The sequence below is a fragment of the Oxyura jamaicensis genome, chromosome 28 (assembly GCF_011077185.1).
Source record: "Oxyura jamaicensis isolate SHBP4307 breed ruddy duck chromosome 28, BPBGC_Ojam_1.0, whole genome shotgun sequence".
NCBI classification, from domain to species: domain Eukaryota; kingdom Metazoa; phylum Chordata; class Aves; order Anseriformes; family Anatidae; genus Oxyura; species Oxyura jamaicensis.
Window position 1 is genome coordinate 515,200 of NC_048920.1, and position 20,955 is coordinate 536,154.

General features: G+C 59.9%; 2 protein-coding genes and 1 non-coding gene across 4 annotated transcripts; 2 read left to right on the forward strand and 1 right to left on the reverse strand.

Moving 5' to 3' along the window:
- Position 1: 1 nt before the first annotated feature.
- GRIN3B (glutamate ionotropic receptor NMDA type subunit 3B) lies at positions 2 to 5,763 on the forward strand (the record flags this gene model as incomplete). The annotated part of the gene is made up of 10 exons (XM_035308677.1): positions 2 to 259; positions 1,602 to 2,200; positions 2,584 to 3,634; positions 3,759 to 3,904; positions 4,024 to 4,139; positions 4,281 to 4,432; positions 4,514 to 4,678; positions 4,800 to 4,867; positions 4,975 to 5,268; positions 5,727 to 5,763. Coding segments are annotated over 10 exons (2,886 nt in total), but the record flags the coding sequence as incomplete, so codon positions are not given.
- A 1,385-nt stretch (positions 5,764 to 7,148) lies between these two features.
- TMEM259 (transmembrane protein 259) lies at positions 7,149 to 20,344 on the reverse strand. Of its 2 annotated transcripts, none has more exons than XM_035348286.1 (11): positions 19,890 to 20,344; positions 16,372 to 16,638; positions 15,945 to 16,059; positions 13,663 to 13,773; positions 12,613 to 12,735; positions 12,173 to 12,273; positions 11,201 to 11,258; positions 10,803 to 10,886; positions 10,182 to 10,314; positions 9,688 to 9,787; positions 7,149 to 8,842 (listed from the first exon to the last, which is right to left on the reverse strand). In XM_035348286.1, the coding sequence occupies exons 1-11, from the start codon at positions 20,115 to 20,117 to the stop codon at positions 7,997 to 7,999; spliced, it is 2,166 nt and encodes a 721-aa protein (XP_035204177.1). In that variant the 5' UTR covers positions 20,118 to 20,344; the 3' UTR covers positions 7,149 to 7,996. The 2 variants fall into 2 exon arrangements, with proteins under 2 accessions (XP_035204177.1, XP_035204176.1); XM_035348285.1 differs by having other exon boundaries at positions 15,891 to 16,059.
- Positions 20,345 to 20,686: 342 nt separating this feature from the next.
- LOC118155433 lies at positions 20,687 to 20,793 on the forward strand. The gene has a single exon (XR_004745885.1). It is a non-coding gene; the product is annotated as a U6 spliceosomal RNA (small nuclear RNA).
- The last annotated feature ends 162 nt before the right edge of the window (positions 20,794 to 20,955 follow it).

The window sequence follows — 20,955 nt, forward strand, 5'->3', positions numbered from 1 at the left end:
GGGGCCGGGGGGTCCCGGGGGGGCGGCGCTGCCCCACAACCGCAGCCTGGAGCTGGTGGCGGGCGCCCCGGCGGCGCGGGACCCCGGCTCGTTGGCGCGGTGGCTCTGCGGGGCGCTGGGGGGGCGCGGCGTGGCCGCCGTCCTGGCCGTGCCCCGCTCCCGCCGCGAGCTGCTCCAGCTCGACTTCCTCGCCGCCGCCCTGCGGGTCCCCTTCGTCAGCGTCCTCGACACCCGCGGCCCGCTGCCCTTCCGCCCGCAGGTAAGAGCCTCGCAGGCACCGCTGCGGGCGGCGGGGCCCCCGGGCGGGACCCCCGGCTCCGCGCCCCGGCTCCATCCCAGCTCTCCGGGCCGTCCCGGCTCCTGTCCTGCCCCCATCGCGGTTCTGTCGTGGGCCCCCCATCCTCGCTGCATCCCGACTCCAGTCTCTGCCCCTATCCCTGCTCCATCCCGGCCCCAGTCCCTGCCCCCATCCAGCTCCCTCCCGGCTCCCATCTCGTCCCCATCCCAGCTCCGTCCTGGCCCCATCCCAGGAGTGGGGGCTCTATCCCAGCTTCATCCTGCGCCCCATCCCATCCTCATCCTGCTTCTGTTTCACTCCCTGTCTAGGCTCCATCCTGCCTCAAGCCTGGCCCCATCCCAGCATCATCCCAGTCCCCTCCTGGGCACCATTCTGGCTCCATCCTGACTCTGTTCCAGCCCCGTCCTGGCTCTCTCCCACCTCCATCCCGGCCCCCATCCCAGCTCCATCCCAACCCAATCCCAGTTCCCAGTTCAAGGCATCTCCCCTGGCAGCCCTGAGCTCTCCCATCCCCTGTCCCAACCCTGCCCCAGCCCCAGAAGGGCCCTGGGGACGTGCCTGGAGTCTCCCGTGCCACCCAGTTCAGCCCCACTGGCCCAGGCGCAATGGCCGCACTCACCCGTGCCGTGATTCACAGCCTAAACATTGCCAGCAGAGACCTGTCCCCAGCCCCGGGGTCCTGGGGCTGGATATGTCCCTCTCCTTCCCTCGGCCAGCCCCCTCTGGGGACAGACCCTCGCCACACAGGGCTGTGTTGCCCGACCCCTTTGCACTCTCTGGAGCATCTGGGCTCCTTCGCCTGCGCTGGGCTCAGCCGCCAGCCTCCGCTCAGTCACCAGGAAGGTGACTCCGTTTCTTGGCACGCAGCAGGAGCACGGCGACAGCCTGTCCCCCAGCCTCCCGCGGGGACACGCGCAGGCTGCGCCGCCCTCCACGCCTGCTGCGTCCTTGCAGCGCCTGCTTGGGGCTGGGGCCGGCTGTGTGCTGCTGGGAGCAGGGCAGATGCACGACCCCCGGCTCAGGTGGCCGCGGGGGGACCAGGGCTGGCTCAGAGCGCGGTCTCCTCCCTGGGCAGCCCTCTGGTCTCCTGGGCTTTGCACGCCCTTGGGTGCGTGGCTGGAGCTGCATGGGCAGGGGGGGAACCATTGCTCTGATCCGTGCTGGTGCTGGAGAGAGCAGGGCCAGGGGTGGGGTGGTCCCAGGGTGGGAGGGATGGTGCTGAGCCGAGGGTTGGTGCTGCTCGGGGCTGTCCCCAGGGGCAGCAGCAGGGCTGGCGACAGCCACCACCCGTGTGTGCTGGCAGAGCCCCTTCCACTTCCACATGGACCGGCAGAGCTCGCTGGAGACGCTGGTGGAGGTGCTGGCGAGCATCCTGCAGGCCAACGACTGGCACGAGACCAGCCTGGTGCTCTGCCACCCCTGGGATGTCTCCGGCTTCCTCGACCTCTGGGCCCGCCGCACCCAGCTCCTCCTCCGCGCCGTGCTGGACCTCGGCTACCTGGATGAGCCCAGGGCCTCCCGCTACCTCCGGCAGCGCGGGGAGCGCCTCAAGGCTCTCTCCAGCCCCGTGCTGGTGCTGGGCTGCGACCTGCGGCGCGCCCGGCTGCTCTTCAGGGTGGTCGAACAGTCGGGGCTGCTGCTGCAGGAGTTCCACTGGATTCTGGGCTCCCCGCTCCGCGCCGGCGAGCTGCAGACCGAGGGGCTGCCCCTGGGGCTGCTGGCCTTCGGGGAGGTGGGCCGGCCCCCCCTGGAGCCGTTCCTGCAGGACGCGGTGGAGCTGGTGTCCCGCGCCATCGCCAGCGCTGCCGCCGTCCACCCCGACCTCGCGCTCGTCCCCTCTGTGGTGAACTGCAACGACAGGCTCAGGGAGGGCGCCGAGTCCTCGGGGCAATTCCTCTCCAGGTAAGGATGGTGCTGCCGGGGGGGGCTTGCCCCCTCCCCGCTCCTCTGTGGTGGTTTTGGCGCACGGTGTGGGGGTGACCTGGCCACAGCCAGTGCTGTGGGGCTCAGTGCATGCCCCCCCCCGGCGCGGCTGCACGAGGGGGCTGCGTCACTTCAGATCTCCCTCACGCTGCCCGAGCTCTGGTGCTGTATAAATATTAATAGCACTTGGCCCCGCTAGCACAGCGAGCTGCAGGGCAGAGGCAGCACGGCCAGATCCCGCTCCTCCTCCGTGCCGAGCTGGGCACCTCACGCTCCCAGCCACAAGCCCCATCCCTCGCCTCCCTGCCCCAGAGCAGGACCCCGCTGTGCCCGAGCCATAACCCCCCTGCGCCCCCCCCCAGGTTCATGTCCAACACGTCTTTCCACGGCCGGACGGGACACGTGCAGGTGCAGAACGGGACGCGGGTGCAGACAGAGCACCAGTACCGCGTCTGGAGCCTGCTGCGGGACTCGCTGGGGCAGCCGACGTGGGTGACGATGGGCGCCTGGCGGCACGGCAAGCTGGAGCTGGAGGAGGGCGCCTGGCAGAGCCACCTCCAGCGCAAGAGCCTGGCCGAGGGGGCTGGCGGCGCCCGCGCGAAGCTGCGGGTGGTGACGCTGGTGGAGCACCCCTTCGTCTTCACGCGGGAGGTGGACGAGGACGGGAGCTGCCTGGCTGGGCAGCTCTGCCTGGACCCCGGCACCAACGACTCAGCCGTGCTGGACGCCCTCTTTGAGGAGCTCGGCGCTGGGAACGGCTCGGTGCCGCGGGAGTACAAGAAGTGCTGCTACGGGTACTGCATCGACCTGCTGGAGAAGCTGGCCGAGGACGTGCCCTTCGACTTCGAGCTCTACATCGTGGGCGATGGGAAATACGGGGCCTGGAAGAATGGGCGCTGGACGGGACTGGTGGGGGACCTGCTCAGTGGCACGGCCCACATGGCCGTCACCTCCTTCAGCATCAACTCGGCGCGGAGCAAAGTCATCGACTTCACCAGCCCCTTCTTCTCCACCAGCCTGGGCATCCTGGTGAGGACCAAGGACACGGCGTCGCCTATCGGGGCCTTCATGTGGCCCTTGCACTGGACCATGTGGGTGGGCATCTTTGTGGCCCTGCACACGACCGCACTCTTCCTCACCCTTTACGAGTGGAAGAGTCCCTACGGCATGACCCCCCACGGCCGCAACCGCATGAAGATCTTCTCCTACTCCTCAGCCCTCAACCTCTGCTACGCCATCCTCTTTGGGCGCACCGTCTCCAGCAAGACGCCCAAGTGCTGCACCGGCCGCTTCCTCATGAACCTCTGGGCCATCTTCTGCCTCCTGGTGCTCTCCAGCTACACGGCCAACCTGGCGGCCGTCATGGTGGGGGAGAAGACCTTCGAGGAGCTCTCGGGCATCCACGACCCGAAGGTGGGAGCGCGCCGGGGCTGCTTCCGAGCGCGCCGCTGGGTGGGCTTGGGGCTGTGCCTGGGGGAGGGAGGGGGCTCTGTTCCCCCCGGGCTGGGGGTACTGATGCTGCGGTGCCTCCTTCCAGCTGCATCACCCCTCGCAGGGCTTCCGCTTCGGCACGGTGTGGGAGAGCAGTGCCGAGGAGTACATCAAGAAGAGCTTCCCCGAGATGCACGAGCACATGCGGCGCTACAACGTCCCCACCACCCCCGCTGGCGTCACCATGCTCAAGTGAGGGTCGGGGGGGGCATCGGGGGCCCCGCCGGTTACCCCCTCCCCTGCATGCCCCTGAGGGTGCCGCATGTGGGGGCAGCCCCGTCCCTGAGCGCCCCCGCCCCGCATTGGCGCAGGACGGAGCCCCCCAAGCTCAACGCCTTCATCATGGACAAGTCCCTGCTGGACTACGAGGTCTCCATCGACTCCGACTGCAAACTGCTCACCGTGGGCAAGCCCTTCGCCATCGAAGGTGGGGGAACGGGGGGCACACCGGGGCTGCGGGGGGGGGCTCTGGCCACATGGGGGGGAGGACTGTCAGTAGTGGGGGCTGTGCCTGGCCATTGCCCCCTCCGGTTCTAGCCTTGCTGCTCTCTTCTCCCCCCGGGGCCAGGCTACGGCATCGGCCTCCCGCAGAACTCGCCGCTGACCTCCAACCTCTCCGAGTTCATCAGCCGCTACAAGTCGGCCGGCTTCATCGACCTCCTGCACGACAAGTGGTACAAGATGGTGCCCTGCGGCAAGCGCGTCTTCGCCGTCACCGAGGTGCGGGCGGCCAGGCCCTGGGCCTGGGGGCTCTGGGGGTGCCCCCCCAGCACCCTGCCAACGCCCCCCCCCTCCTCGCAGACCCTGCAGATGGGCATCTACCACTTCTCGGGGCTCTTTGTGCTGCTCTGCATCGGGCTCAGCGGCTCCCTGCTCACCTCGCTGGGCGAGCACGTCTTCTACCGCCTCGTCCTGCCCCGCATCAAGCGGAAGAAGAAATTCAACTACTGGCTGCACACCAGCCAGGTGGGGCGGCCGAGGAGGAGCCCGGCCCTGCCGCTGCCCTTCCTCCCTCGCACGGCCTCCGCCTTCCCCCTGCCCGGTTCTGTCTCCCCAGGGACCCTCACTCCTCCCTTGTGCCCCACAGAAAATCCACCGGGCTCTGAACACGGGCGTGGAGGAGCAGAAGGGCCAGAAGCTGAGCTTGGCTGAGAGGTAGGGCCCGGTCTGGGCGCCTGCCCTGCCTTCATCCTCCTTCAAGCCCCCGGGGCTGCAGCGGGACCCCCCCCGCAGCCCCCACCTCGACCCTTCTCCTCCCCAAGGTGCGACCCCCAGCAGAGCCCCGGGGTGCAGCCCTGGCCCAGGCTGCGGCAGGAGGGGCGCCGGGTGCGCTTCCAGCTGGACGCGGCCGCCCCTGAGGGCGAGGGGACGCCGGGGCCCCGGGGCAACGGGCCAGTGCAGGGCGCTGGGGCCGAGCTGCAGGAGCTGGAGGAGAAGATCGAGGCGATGCGGGAGCAGCTGCGCGCGGCCCTGGTGAGGAAGAGCGAGCTGGTGGCTGCCATGGGCACGGCCAGGAGCAGCCAGGCACCAGCCTTGGAGCGGCCCCGGGAGGAGAGGTGAGCTCCTGTGGCACCCCAAAAAACAGAGCTGGGGCTTCAAGTGCTCTGCACCCCAGCCCCAGGCTTGGCTCCTCCGCGCAGGGCTGGGCTGGGGAGGGTCCCACACGATGCTGCGCCCTTGGAGAGCAAGGAGCAGGGGACGGAGGCCCCCAGCCTGCCTCCCCTCCCCAGCTCTGGGGCATTCGTGCTTCTCCCCTCTCCTTGAAGAGCCGGGCTTTACCCTAGGGCCAGCAGCCGAAGCTGTAGGGGGAGCTTTAATTCTGGGGAAGGTAGCGGGTTAGGCTGTGGTGAGAGACCCCTGTGTGACCAAGCTGAAGGGCCGGGCATCTGCTTGTCAGCCTTCACAGCTGCTTTGTAAGCTGTAAATAGAGACAAAGACAGAAAAAGCCTGGCTTTCCCCTCCCTGCGGCATCCTGAAGGCACGGGGCGAGGCTGACAGCTCCCCTTCTCCACAGGCAGGCGCCGGCCCCGCCGCAGGAGAGCAGCGAGTAGAGGGCAGGAGAGCCCCCAGGCACGGAGCAGCCCCAGGGGCAGCAGGAGGGAGCCGAAGCCAGGCTGAGCCCCAGGGGCAGCAGCAGGCCCCGGGCACGGAGGGGTGGCAGCGGTGCTGGCCCCTTCCTCAGCCCACCCCCCTCCCTCCGAGGCAGCACAGATGAAGTAACTGGGCCAAAACGCGAGGGATGGGGGGGGCTGGGGAAGGATGGAGGTGGCACAGGCACAGCTTCCTTCCCTGCAGCCCTCCCCCCCACACAAACGCTGCCCACCGCTGGTGAACGGGGGGCAGGGGCTCAGGCTCAGCCCTGGTGACAAGCAGGGGCCCCCCCGGCCCTGCAGCAGCGTGCGAGGCACCGAGGGGTTGAGCTGCTGAGCCCACGGCCAGGACCCGGGCTGCTCACGCGTCACCTTCCAGCAGGAACCCAGCACAGTGCTAGCAGGGCCGCAGCACAGCAGCTGTTAGATATAATATTTATTATTATATACAAACACATTTTGTACATTACTTAAATAGAATGAACTCTACTCTTCATTCGTCAAATGATTTGGTTTGCTTCCCTCCCTCCCACCCCTCTTGAAAGCCGACGGATTTCTCCTTGCTCTTGCATGGCCACGCGGTGGAGCCCCGGCACTGGTCACCAGTGGGCTCCCCCCTTCCCCAGAGCAACACCCAGGGCTCCTTGAGACAGCAGGAAAACAAAAACTGGGGGGGGGAACCTGGGTGGGAGATACAGAGGAGGCTGCGAGCCCTCAGGGTGCTGACGTGGAAACTGGTGGAAGCCACCGAAGGCAGGCGGGAGGGGGACAGGCGCCGACTGCTCCATGGGGAGGCCAGGCTGAGACCTAGCCCCGGTGTCCCCCACAGCTTCTCTCCCCTCGCAGACCCCCAGATGTGACGCTCTCCTGCATCTCCCCCCCCTTTTGCAAGCGCTCTGCTCTGCCTACGAGCACAAACCCACCTTCCCCTCACCCACGCCAGGGGCAGTGGCTGGACCTGGCCCCAGCGGCGCAGTAGCAGGCAGGCGGCTGTGCTGCATGGGGCTGGGGCACGGCCCCGAGCTTCACCTCTGCTGCCAGGGGAACGAGGGAAAAAAAATCAGCTGAAACTTCTTAGCTTTAGTGTTTTGGTTCATTGCGAAACCTTCTCATGCACCAACAGTCCAGCCAGCAAAAAGCCCCTCGCTGCGCAGGGACAAGGCACTGAAGAACAAACCACACCACCTGCAGCTGCAGGAGCCAAAGCAGAGCTGCACGGAAACAGAGCTGCTGTCCTTCCTCCTCCCCATTGTCCTTCCTCCTCCTCCCCATCATCCTTCCTCCTCCCCCTCGTGACACTGAAGCCCCAGCTCAGTTCCCAGAGATTAATGATGACTTGCCTGGGGTAGGAGCTCCCGCTTTATGCTGGCCACATGCACTTAAGAGGGGCTGAAGGAGGGAAGCCTTGCAGGGATCACCAGCAGCAGAGGGCAGAGTGCTTCTCCAGGGCTGAGACGTTTTCTCCACTGCTTCCAGGCACGGCCAAGTGCCCCTTTCCTGGGGTGGATGCTCTGACCTGCATGTGGCAGCTTCTACCACCCCAACCCACCGACCAAGGGAAATTCAAGGGAGAAAAAAAAAAGGGCTAAAATGCAGCTTCTGCTTTGGTTATTGCCCAGCTTTGCTCTGCGGGGAGCAGCTCTGGTGTCAGGGGAAGGTGTGGAGCTTCTTTTCCCCTGGAGAAGGAAAGTTTACCAGTTTTCTCCCAAGCACTGCTGAAGATGCTCTCCCTGCTCACACGCGGTCGCTGCTCTAACCAGAGCTGCCACACACCCACACGTGGTTCGTCACAAATCAGCTCACGGCTGCAAGCAATGCCCGGACTGCAAACACAACCTCAGGGGGCAAAGCCGGGGAAAAGCTGTGACACTGAGCTGGTGGCAGGGAGGACACAGCCAGGCAGCTCGCCCGCAGCCCCAGGGGCAGCACAAAGCCCCGGGAGCCATCACGCCTCGCGCCCTCCCCACGGGGAGCAGCTGGCACCGAGCAGTCCGACACGCGCCAGCCTCTCCTCTCGTACACGAGCACACACGCGCTTTTCCCAGGGGAGTTCACCGCAGCACCTTGTCTCTGTCCCAGCTGCTCTGCCTCCACTAAGAGGAATTCATGGGTTAAGGATGATGGTGAAGTGAGAAATAGTAACAAACGAAATCCAGATGCCTTCCTGGCAGTCCAGAAGGACAGGAACAGGGACTCAAGACAGGCTCCTCGAGTCTGGCTCCGAGCACGGCCCGGAGCTAGCTGTACTATCTGCTGGTGCTGGGCAAGGGCTGCTCTCCCCCCGGTCCCCCAGAGCACGGCCCGAGCGTTTGTCCTGATCAGAGTTCTCCCCAGTGGCTGGGGGGGTCTCTGCCCCGCCGCTGGCCGCAGCACAGTTCTTGCCGCTAGGTTTTGCTTGGCTGTCTGAGCCCCGCACGGCCTCAGTCTGCTCAGGAGGGGACGGGCTGGGGACAGAGGCCCCGTCCTCCTGGGCCAGGCCGGGGGGCGCGGCCGCTGCCGCCTCTGTGGCGGGGGGCACGTCTGCAGCAGCAACCACAGCCGTCGAAGTGACTTCGATGGTGATGGAGCCCACAGCAGTCTCCGGGTGGTCACTGCTGACCCTGATGCGGGCAACCAGGCTGGAGGCGGCGGCGTCCTGAGGGCTCCCGCTGGCCATGGCTTCGTGCACCACGTTTGGCTCCAGCAGGGTAGAGCTCAGGTCAGAGAGAAACGAGGCTTCCGTGACGATGGCGGCTGTCTCAGCGACCCAGTTCAGGTCGCTCCCAACCGACGCCGCCGTGGCAGCGGCGATGACGCTGGAGGCCTCGCTGGGGGTCAGCGCCGCCGGGCCGCTGCTCTCCCCGGAAGGGCCAGCGGCCAGGTGGGGCCGACGGCTCCCCACCTCAACGGGGGCAGCGGTAGTGTTGTTGTTGAGGTTGTCTTGGAGCGTCGTCTGCGTCCCTTGGCCCACCTGCTGGTTCTGCAGCAGCATCTCCTGGATCCTGATCTGCTGGAGAATAGCCGGCAGCTCGTAGTGGTGGAAGAAGTAAATCATCGAATGCTAGAGGAGGCAAAGGGAAAGGAGTCACTCGTCAGGCTGCGAGCACAGACTTACCTAGCAAAACTCCTTCCATCTCCTTGTCAAGACGGTGACTGCAGAATTTGGCTGCTCTGTCCAGAAGCTTATCTGAGATTCTGCAGAGAATTCTCATCCCTTCTACCCTGCTCCTGCAAGCTGCTGCCAGAGAGCAACTGAAGAGCTCTGAAGACAGGTAATGGAGCACAACGCCCCGTCCTTTGTAGGGGTCAGAACAAGGGTGAGGGCATTTCTCTCTGGCCCATCTTCAGCTCCCTGTCTGCATCTCACAGCAGAGAGAGGGCAGGTCAACAGCCAGAGACACACACAAGGTCTGCTTGAACCAGGATGCTGAAGACACCACTTCGGGAGTGGTCAATACCCGCACTGCACAGACATGACCTGCTCCTCGGCTTCTGCGTGGGAGATTCTCAGTGAGACTTCTTCCAGAGATGGGCCAGAAATCCTTCCCTAACACCTTCCAGAACTCAGCCTCCGTCATGTGGCTGGATTTGAGCCTGACCAAAAGGTCCTGCTGTTTGATAGCCACCTCTTCCCGTTGCTCCGTTTCCAAACCAGGGATTATTTTAACCTCTTATAAAAACAAACATTGCTACTCAAACTCCGCTTGACAAGGAGTCTGATGAAGCCCAAACTGCAGCTCATTTCCATCGCTTTTTAACAGCGCAGCCAGCACGAGCAATCAGCAACAGAACAGTTTGAACTGCAGGCAGGCAGAGCCCTCTGAGGGACCAGGACGGAACTCAGCACGATGGCACGTGGCCCCGTGCAGCTGCAAGCAGGAACGCGAGCAAATGGCAGCCACTCACCTGGATGAACAGCCATGAGGTGACGAGAGCCAGGCTGCTGTACTGCCCGTTGAATCGGTAGTGGTAAGCATAGAAGGCAAAGTGGTACAGATAGAAGAACCTGCACAGAAAGGCAGCCGGTACCGGGATACATCAATGGACAGCACAAACAAGAGTTTTTAATCACAATTCTGCTCTGAGCTGGCGCATTTTGCACCCCCGTTAACATGTAATTAGCACGTTCACTATCCACATGTCCGTGCTCCGCTATGAACAGGTCTTCAACAAAGCAAAACAAAGGGCAGGCAAAGGGCAGGGGTGATCCCATGCACGAGAGCTAAGTGGGAAATAACTGCACTTTGGGCCCTGTGACATGCGGGGCAGCTCCCAAGGAGACACACAGCTCTCAAGAGCGGAAGCTCTCCTGGGAGAGCTGGAAAGGATCTAAAGAAGGCTCCCAGCTGAGAACGGGGTATGCAGTGAGTCTGTGCAGTATGGGAATGAGGCCCTCTTACCTGAGCCAATGCCTCTTGCTTGTGTTGGTGTGGCAGCAAATAGCATCGTACTGGTCAGCCAGCCACACGATGAGGATGATGTAAAACGCAGTCGTGGTGTCGTTGAAGAACTCCGACATAATGGCCTCCATACCTACGGGACAGAGAGGTGCCTGATGTCAGCACGTTGCAGGGCAAACAGTTACAGCAAGGGGCTGCTTGAGAAAATCCTACATCGCTCCCAGAGCTGGGACTGTACAGCAAAAAACACAGCAGGACAAAAGCTACAGCTGCGGTCAAACAAGTCTCACTGCTGTCACTACACAGGGCAGAGGATCAGCTGGCTCTGGCCAGCAGAGATTCTGGTGGCTTTGTTTAAAATCCCAACTGTGCTAACAGACTGTGGTTACGGGAAGTGGGAATCTGAAATGAACTAGCAAAAGACGGACAGAGGTTCAGTTTAAGGGACTTCCAAATGAACTGCTGTTCCAGGGGACTGAGAAGGGCAACGCAGATCACCGTGCCATCAAACTCCAGAGCCTTCCACCTTGTGAGGAGCAGACACGCTGACCACCTGCCGTGGCCAGGTCAGAACAGGGAATTATACTTCCTACAGATCCCAGAGTGAGCCCACATCCTTACCTACTAGGGCCAGGATGACAGTGAGCAGGGGAGCCGCAGGGAATGCGATTGTCATGTTCATTTCCAGCATCTGTAACAGGTCAACTGCAAGAAGGAAAACATTCCATAACACAAAGCCAACATGGGACCAAGGAACCCTCCACCCCTGCACCGTTCAGAGCTCTGCAACGTGTCGTGAAGCCCACTGCCCCACGCCCACTGTCCCTGATGCTTGACAAGGGACAGAACAGCCCTCGGAGGGAGCACGGTGCAGGGGGATCCATGGGGGATATAGTTCCTGCACAGCTACATGCAGGACCCTTCTGAACCACAACAGTCCAGGGTACAGACATATTACACCACGCTGGAGTGGGCTGCACAGCGTCCAGTACACCCTACATCCCTTAGGGAATCCTTACCAATGAAGACAAAAATCTGATGGTGCGAGTAGCGCAACAGCATCGAAACGGACAGAGTCTGAAATATGAGAACAGAGGCCACCGTTAGAGCCACGCGGGTTCAGGGTTTCTTTCCAAACCACACTACGGCAGAGGCTCAGACAGGTGAGCTTGGACTCCCAACGTCACACTGAATGCTGTGCATATCCCACAGTGCTCAGTTAGAGCTACGCAGATCAATTTCCCAAAGAGTAATTAGGACTTCACAAACAGCAATTAATCTTTGCATTACTGCAGTGAAATAGACAGTACGTAATTTGTTTGTAAAGAGACCAGTTTTGAATATTTGAGCAGTGGCCAAACCAAACAGCGGCAGAACTGGAACTGGGGTTTGCTCCCACTCTGTATCTGCGCTCCTCCCAGCTCCTAACACCTCTCCAAAGGTCACCCTGTGGTCTCCGTTTCTCCTCCCACTGGCTGTGCCTTTGTCATACAAGGAGCTGCATCAGTCAGACACAAAGGGAGACAGTCACCTACAACTATGAACACAGGCTCAATGATCACTTGAGCTCTTGCCTAATACTGATCTGTAATTGCCTCGTCACACACGTAGTCACAGGAGACTCGATCCTATCTCGATCAGCCCTGGCACATTAGTTGGGCCCACTCTTAAAAATCTGAGGACAAATTTGCCTTGGCAATCCCCGTGTCTTGGCAGCCTGAGCATTTCATTACACTTAAGAGACTCTAATCTGGATCTCCCCTGTGACAACAAAGCCACTCTTTCATTCTGTTTCCGCTCCTCTGTTTGTTTCACTTTTTGGACACCAAACACCCACATTAGGAAAAAAACAATCAGTAGAGCTGCATGCTCCAGTGGCTTAGCTTTAGAAGCAGCTATGAGCTCAGGCCTGTACTGGGACATAAAACCTCACCCACATGCTGATCTGCTGAGCTCAGAGTCCGGGCAGTGCCCCGCTCCTGCCAACTTACAAATATGACCATGATGACAAAGGCTGCCAGGTAGGACGTCCTAGCCATCCACATGCTGACAAAGCGGTAGTGCTCTCCAGACACCACGTTGCGAAGGAAACCTGGGGGGGGGGGGAAAGCAAAACCACCACACAATCCCAACGTGAGCAACTCTCAAAACAAGACCGAACTTCTAAAGAACTAGGATGTAACGCAGGAGGTCTGAGACAACCCCTCTGCAGGGCTGCACCCCATTGTGAGGCAGTGCAATAAGGAAGTCCCATCCGCAGACGTCTCTCCCCTCCCATTTGTTTCATTTTGTCCTTGACAATAACACCCCTCCGTACAGCAGTGAACTGCACCAGAGATTCATCAATAGTCAGAAGACAATATTCATGCGTCCACAGAAAAACCACCACCTGCTCTGCACAGCTGCTGAAAGTGATTCCTCCAAGCCTTACCTTTGTTCTCTTCATTTTCAGCCAAGGCTTTGACACTTGACATCAGGATGTCATCGTAACCCAGGAACTCATCCAGCAACAGACGACTGAATCTGTCCCCAAAGCACTGATCCCTGGTAGGATCTAGGCAGAATACACACACAACAAAAGTCAGGTTGTTCAGGTCTTAAACTGAAGAGGAGGAAAGCAAGCACAGTCATCTCATCACTTAAAAGGACACGTGTGCCAGCAGACCTGTGCCTGCACTCAGACCTCTGGCAGCTAACTAAAATGGGCAGGACTGGGAGGGAGAAATGTCACACAGCCGAATACAGCCACGCTGGCCAAGGGCCAATCAGGCCTTAAGAATTCCATCAGGGCTGCGATACTCCCATTGGCACACACACAAAGGGAATTTGCCTCCTGGGCTTAGAGTACACCCCTAGCAACAAAAGGCTCAGCCCCAAGTAATGGCCCAAGGAAACCAGTTCTGGTAAAGCTCAGAGGGACCACAGAGGCTTTTCAGCCCTCAGCTGGGCTCTGCGTGGTGCTGCTGGAGCCCACCAACACCTCCCCGCAGCCCTGGGCGCTAACACAGCTGGTACAAAACATCCAAGTGCATTCTGCTGCACAAGCACTGATCAGCCGGTAAAAATACCCCAGATCTGAGTCAAATGAAAGCCCAGAAACAAACCATTTCCCAGTAAGTTACTAGGATACTTATGAAGGAATTTGTCTAGCTGAACGGGAAAGCCCAGGGCAGTAAATAAACATTTAACACGGAAACTGCCCGTTAACCGTATGGAATCTCTGCTCAATACTCTGCAAACAGAAACAGGCTCCACCACCAGAGAGCTCCTCTTGGGAAGGTACCACCTACGAAGCAGTACCAGCTCCAAAAGCAGCTGTCCTGCATGAAAAATGAGCGCCATCAACCGCTACAAGTAGTTCCCACAAGACTAATAAAGGGCAGACGGGACACGACTGACATCCCGACGAGAGCCAGCAGACAGGAATCTGCAGGAACACGCACCCACCGGTGCACCGGGGCGGGCCGGCTCCCTCACTCACCCAAAGTCACCACCATGACGGGGATGCTGAGGCGCTGGCGCGTGCTCTGGGACAGGCGCAGAAAGCCGTACTCCAAGGAGTACTCCACGATGTACTCCTCCTGCGGCCACACTGCGAGAGAGGGTGGGAGACTCAACAGCAGGATTCACAGACAGCTGCCAAGAAGAAATAGCACCTCTGGACTCCCTCCCCCCATTTACCACGTTCTTGAAAACGGAATCGGTTGTGAACACAGCTTCCAGGCTTTCTCCAACCAATTTAAAATAAATCGATATGAATTCTTGAAACCGAAGCCCATTCCCTCAACATTAGTCCTTAATGCGAAGCTGCTGGGAAAGCTTCAAGGCAGTGGTTTCAAGCTGTGCCGAGCACCACCCAGAACCTGCCCACGGCATGCCCTGCTCCGCTCATTTTTGCCCCATTCATTTCTGCCTTCTTCGCTGCTCAGGAAACAGCAGGAAAACAGACTTCAGAGTTGCTGAGCACCAAGTAAACAGGGCAAGGACAACCAGCGCTGCACTTCTCTGGATGCAGAGGTAGAGGTCACTGCTGCAATGACAAACCTCAGGAACTAAAGGCAGGAGCAACCACAGATTTAACAAAGCCTTCAGTGTCTGAAGTTTGATTTTTTTTAAGAGCAGTTACAAATGAATGCTTTTTGCTACCTCACTTCTGAGATGACAGAGCCTCCTGCTAAGCAGGAGCCAAACAGTTTAATCCCCGATCTTTTGAACTGTCACAGCTCATCTCGTGAGAGGCAGCTGCGTCAGGTGTCTGAAACACCAGCACCAAAAACGTTTAATAGGATACAGCAATGAAAGCAGCGTGCCCGCCTCACCCGACTGAGGCTGGCACATCGCTGACAGAAGTGCCCCATCCACTTCCCTGCCTAGGAGAGAGATCCCATTTCTTGGGCAGCAAACGCAGGCAGCTGCCTTTGTTTTAGTTTTCATTTAAAAACAGTTTTAAGCCTAAATGAAAACGAAGTGTTGAGAATTGTTTGTATCCCGCAGCATTCCTCCACGGCAACACACGCTGTCTCAACGTTGCACTTGGTGTACTTACAGAACAGAAAAGCTGGGAGTAGCGGCAGACAGGCACTTGTGGCTTTAGGACCCGTTTGAAAAGATGAGTTTTGTAACTACGTTAACAAGGGGCACGACTCTGTCTCCTACCACGCTGCTGGATCGTTTCCCACTGGGCACTCAGCTCGTCAAGGCACAGCCCGTCAGCGTACACGGCGCTGTACAACAGGGCTCTTACAGGACTTAAGCAACTATTAATGAAGGTATTGCACCCAAAATATTTACATGTTCTCCAGCCTTAGGAGACTTAATCATCTTAAAGACAGGACTAATTAGTTCTGGATCAGCATCAAGCAAAACTCCGCAAGACCAAGGGAACAGTGCTATTGCCACGTCCAGCCTCACAATCCTCCACTGCTAGAACACCAGTACTGCTGAAGAGCACAGAATGCCTGTATTTCCAGGGTAAGAGCGTAGGGGAAAAGGCAAATGAGGATCCAAATGTCATATTTTTCTTTTAAAAGTTCTTTTGATCAGATTTCCTCCCCTGAGGAAAGTTTTCTGACACTGGAACTCCATTTTAAACCAAACAAAGCCACCGAATCTCCCTCTAGCGTTTAGGGAACATCGGCAGCTCAAGTCACGCCGAAACAGGGGAGGGAGGCAGCGGGACGATGTTCTGAACGACGCAGAACAGCAGGGCTGCATCTCGCAACCTTCTGAAACTTGCTTGGTGGCTTTCCAGATTAGTTTGCTCTTCCAGGTACTGGTGTTGAGTCAGGGCCCCAAAATACAGCCCAAATCCTGCTAATGCAGCGAGGAATGTGCACCGTCAGTCGGATCCCGGCGGGTCTCCAGAGGACAGTAAATGCAGAATGCTCAGAAGAGGGAGGTTCACATTCATCTGAGCTATCTGGCACTGATCGCCGCAGAAACATGATGCCAGGCCAGCAGGCTTCAGCAAACCTCGTCACCCAGGCGCACCCGCCCAGCTCCCAGCTCCCCCCAGCCTAAGGAAAGACGTTGCTGTAGGTCTGTTGTTAGCAGGGACACGGTTAGCCACAGGTGAAAGCAGCCGGGGACAGCCTGGGGGCGTTTAAGGTTACTGGGCACAGCCCCAGAGAAGCCAGGATTAGATGCGCAGGGAAGACGCAGGGTGCAGGGAAAGGGGGGAGCACAGATAGCCGCAGAAGTTGTCTTTACCTGCTCTGGTTAGCATCTCAAACTCGGACACAGTCTCCCGCAGAGGCTGCATACCTTTAGGGGCTGCTTCACTAAACGAGAACTCCTGGCTTTCGTTGTGGCTCAGCGCCTCGGTGCTGCTCACCCGGGACGGCTTGAGGAACACCTTGGGCTCGATATCCAGCTCAAACTGTTGGGAAAGCGTGGCAGGGCAAGTCACGTTAGCAGTCACTTCAGCTTTCTGTGCTCCCCTGTGCCCCAGCGACGGCCTCAACCAGCAGGAGGAAGGCAGGAGAGGTCGCCTTCCTAGGCTTTAATTGCTGTCTTAAGACACGAGAGGCTACCCGGGACGTACAGGAAAAGCCAAGGGAACACGCTCTGTTCCAGGTGACCGAGGGAACACAGAGGGACCACGGCATGCTCACAGAGACTGCATTAACAAACTATTGGTCCCCAAACCAACGCTCATCTCCCCCTGCGTACAGAGGGAACGCGTCTTTACCTTGATGGAGCTGTTCTCAAACATATCCACAGTCATTTCCTCCTCTTCCTCCTCTTCTTCCTCAGCTGTGGGCTCAGCCACCATTCCTGGGAACTTCTCAACACCGCAGAACTGCAGGAAGATGGGGGCCCGGCTCGAGTTGCGCTGTATTTCCACCCGCAAGATGCCGTCGCGCGGCCATTTGTCTCGCACGTGCTCCAAGCAGTTAATGGGCGAGCGGGAGAAGGCGATGTGGATGTAGGCCAGGATGAAGAGCACGAAGAGAGCCTGGACAGGGCAAGAAACAAAGCAGACACCATTAGCCCGACCCAGCGCTGCCTGCTTGCAGGCTCCCCGGTTTTGATCGTCTCTTCTTTGCCCATAAAGACCCCAGATTTGCGAGTGGACGAGAGTGTTGTTCTTTCCAACCCCGGTGGTCTTCGCACCAAAGAACACGGCAGCCTGGAAGCAGGTGACTTCTGCAGCCCCACAAACGACAAAACACTCCCCGTGCTTCCCGTCATTCCGAGGCCTCTCTAACCCGCTGAGCCCTTCCCTCTCCAGGGTAAGCAGGAGAGGCCTAAAGCTCTTCCTGGGAACAAGAGTTTCCAAGGTGCCTTTGACCAAAACTTCTCTGCTGCGACTGTGCTGCGGGTGCTCTGCTAGCTGGCCGCCACCCAAGGGCACGTCGGCAGCGTGAGCACGCACGCCGTCCCGGGTCACCAAGCGCTGCCTCTTACAAAACCCCGTGCACGGTGCCCACGCCTCTGCGCGTACCGGGGCAAGGCGCAGGCGGGTCCGGGTCAGACCCCGCACGGCTTGCTGCTGAATGCTCTCTCCTTTCCAAGAGCCAAAGCACTGTCCCGAGGAAACTTTGCCAGCCCACAGCTCACGTTACTAAACCCAAGACTCGCGTTGATCTGCTGCTAACCCAACGCAGCCGCGAGGAGAGGCTACCGAAGCTCACGCAGAAGGATTAGAAGACGTTACGACAAATCTGTTTAATCTCTGCTCAGTCAGGCCAGATGTCGAGCACAGCAGGGCGAGAAGCTCTTCTGAATCGCAGATAAAAGGCCAAGCCCCGCAGAGGACTACCTGCCGATTACCTGGGCTCACGCAGCCTCCAGCACAACAGAGCCGTGGTTCCAGCACCGTGGTTCCAGCACCGCGGCACCCACAATCTCACCAAAAGCACGAACCACCTCTGCCCGCTCGTGGGACCGGGGCGCTGCCACCGATACCCGCACGGAGCGCACGCATCCTGCTGGCAGGCGCAGCCCCAGCACCACGCAAGGTCCTGGGAACCAAACCCAGTCCCAGAGCGATCACACGACGGGCAAACCAACCAAGCAGAGCTAACACGTGACAAGGACCCGACCGATGTTGAAAAAAACAGCAGCGTAACCGTGGGTTTCCACCAACCGCGCCCTTCTCTGGCTTTCGACCATTCCCCTCTCCGCACAAAATCCTTCCTGTTGAAGGTTTCCTGTTGAAGCACGGGGAAGGCTGCCCGATTTCACAAGAACAGCCAGCCAGCTGCGAGACCAGGACAGCACAAAACCCGGGGCAGAAGCGTCAGGCTCTGGAAGGTGAGGCCGTGCCGGGTGGGACCGGAGGACAGCTCAGGACTGCTGCGGGCTCTGGACCCTCAACAGCCTGGGCCTGCTCCCTGCAGCGCGGCCCCTTTACCAGCCAAAGTCAGCGATCCCCAGCAGGCACCTTTCAGATCCTCTGTCGGGTTTAAAGCTACAGAGGGCTCCTACCGCTACCTCCACACTCTGCTGATTCCCAGGGATCAGCTGGTTCGCTGTCCCACCAACGCTGTAACGTCTCAGAAGAGTTTTGAACAGGTCTCTGCTGGAGCCTCTTACACGCAACCAGACAGAAAATCCTTGCTTATCACACCAGGAGAAACAAAGCCCCAGAGCATCACCCAAGGCCGCAGAAGGGCATCGTTATTAAAATAAAGCGGCTTGCTTTGCGAGTACGCGTCCAGCCCAAAGTTCAGGCAGTTTGTCACCCATCGGAGAGGCCCTTCAGGCTGCAGCACGCCGTTTCCACTTGGAAGATGCTTTTCAACCCACGGAACAGCTGTAAGTCACAGCAAAACAAAGCGAGCTAATAACACCCCCTCCCTGCAGCGAGGCTGATACACCCAGCACGACGTTACCCAACGCCGACCAAAGTTCACAGCCCAGAGCTCCAAGGAGCAGGGGCACAGGAAGCAGCACGGGAGCGTTTCGTGCGCTCACTACAACCCGTCAAGGCGCTCGCTCTCGGCTGAACGAGCTGTCCCTGCTACCCATCGTTCCTGACCTATTTGCTGCGAACAAACAGACTGGTAAACATCACCACAGCTGCAGGGGAGCTGCGCAGGAAGACGCTAGGGAAGGTAGATCACAAACAGCTCCCTCGGCGCAGGAAGAACGGCGGCGAGGCCACCAAACCAGGAGCAGCGTCAGGAATTCCCCTCTCACAGCCTCCCGCCGCTGCTCCCTGCGCGGAGCCGAGGGCAGGCTGACAGCCAGGCTGACTTCTGACCCCGAGGGGGCAGGCAGGGCTCTCTGCAGGGGCCCTGTGAATGTTTTTATTTCCTCAGGTGTGCTCTGACGGAACTGCTACCAGCTGGACCGCTCGCTCCACCTGCCAGCCTGGCCACTGGCACCGGCTCCGCTCTCCCTGCCCGCCTGAATGCAGGCACACAACGGGGGGAGAAAGAAGAGAGAGGTTAAAAACCTGAACACCTCCTGGGCAGGGACAAAACGCCTACGTGCAGCATGAGACACAGCACCCCTAACGTTTTCTTGTGTTAAGTGGCCAAGTTTTAGAAACCCGCAGAGGCATGCTGTTCTTCCCTGGCTACCTCTCCTCCCCTCTGCCCCTCACCCTTAATTTCCAGCAGGTGCTGCTGAGATGAGCCTTGGCAGCCCCGGGGGTATTATCCCAAGGGCTGCTTCCCTCACGGACAGCCCTTCCCAAGGGGAAGGGCTCCACTTCCAGACCCCAGAGGAATTCCGCTTTGGCACCCCATTTAAGTGCAAGGTCTCCAGACCTGCACCCACATCAAGACCGCAGGCAGGCTTCTATCCAGCCTAGCAGAAGTTTGATGCTGTCCAGGAACAACCAAGGGTGTTGGCTACTACAAAGAAACAGTGACCAACTGGGGCTGTGCATGGCTTGCTTCTAGAAGAGACGAGATTCAGCACCACAGCAGCAGCCACGCACCTTGTGTGTGATCCCCCGGAACCACCAAGAAGCCTTCCACACCCACACCACCGCCTCCGTCCCACCCTCGCCTATCGAGCGATTCCCTCTGCACTTCCAGGGCTCGCAGCAGAGCTCTGAGGGCCAGGGCACCACCGAGCATCGCTACAGCTCCTCGCGCCTCACTCAAACGAGGGGCCGGTGCCAGCTGGGCTCGGACAGGGCAGGCACCTCCGGAGACAGGGCAGAAGCGAGGGTTTGACGTGTTTCTGAGCCGGCCGGGGCAGAAGTGGGGTTGGCAGCGGCGGTGAGGCGGGTCCCCGCCGAGCCCTCACCTTGAGCAGGACGAAGAACTCGAAGACGCGTCGGAAGGCGGGCGGGAAGAGCCGGGCGTAGGTCACTGCCATCTTGAAGAAGAGCGCGTGGAAGAGGCGGTCGCGCACGTTGATCAGCGGGTTCTGGTTGCCGTTGGGGTTCCGCACCCCGCGCCCGTTCCCCCCGGCGGCCCCGCCGTGGGTGGCGGGGTGCTGGTGCGCGGCGTGGGGCTGGTTGTTCTCGGACATCGCGGCCCGAGGAGGGGGGGGGGCGCGAGGGGCGCCCCCCGCTGAGGGCCCGGCCCCGGCGGTCAGCGCCCGCTGCTGCCTCGGCGCGGCCCCGAGCAGGCCCGGCGGGGAAGCGGCTCCCGGGCCGGCCCCGCGGCCATGGGCGGCGCCGGTACCGCTCCGGGTACCTCGGCCCCCGCTGACTCCTTCCTCCCCCCGCCGCTCGCCCTCTTCCTCCTCCGCGCGGCCCCGCCGCCCCTCAGCGCCCCGCCGCCATCTTCCCCCCGCCGGCCCGCGCGCAGGGGCTGCTGGGACGGTGGCGGACCGCCGCCGGCCCCGCCCCGGTATGGAAATTAGCTGATCCCTCCCGACATGCACCACGCGCGGCCGGCTGAGCTTCGGGGGGGGCTCAGCCCCCAAAAAGACAAAAATTAGGAGAAAAAAGCAGGCCGAAAAATATAAAGAGGGGTAGCGCTCGGAGAGCGAATTCTTAAGGGGAGGGGTGTGAACAAACTAAAAAAGAACTCGCCGTGTTCTAAAAGTCTTGGAATTAAGGAGGTTTAAATAGCGCCGTGGGGGCAAGCAGCTCCGTGCTCGCTTCGGCAGCACATATACTAAAATTGGAACGATACAGAGAAGATTAGCATGGCCCCTGCGCAAGGATGACACGCAAATTCGTGAAGCGTTCCATATTTTGGGCCGCCGGGGGGCTCCGGGCCCGCCCCCAACTCGGTCAACGTTCTTAATGCAGTCACTGGATTCCATTTGTTCAACTGATTTCATTTCTTCAATGTATTCGACTTATTTAATGTATTTATTTATTTACTTTAATTTATTTAATTTATTTAACTTGCTATTG

Coding starts and splice junctions, on each gene's coding strand:
- TMEM259 (XM_035348285.1), bottom strand. CDS start 20,117: ATGTCCGAGAACAACCAGCCCCACGCCGCGCACCAGCACCCCGCCACC. Junction 16,639..19,889: donor AGTTCTTCGTCCTGCTCAAG/GTGAGGGCTCGG, acceptor TGCCCTGTCCAG/GCTCTCTTCGTGCTCTTCAT. Junction 10,887..11,200: donor TCAGATTTTTGTCTTCATTG/GTAAGGATTCCC, acceptor TCCTTCTTGCAG/TTGACCTGTTACAGATGCTG.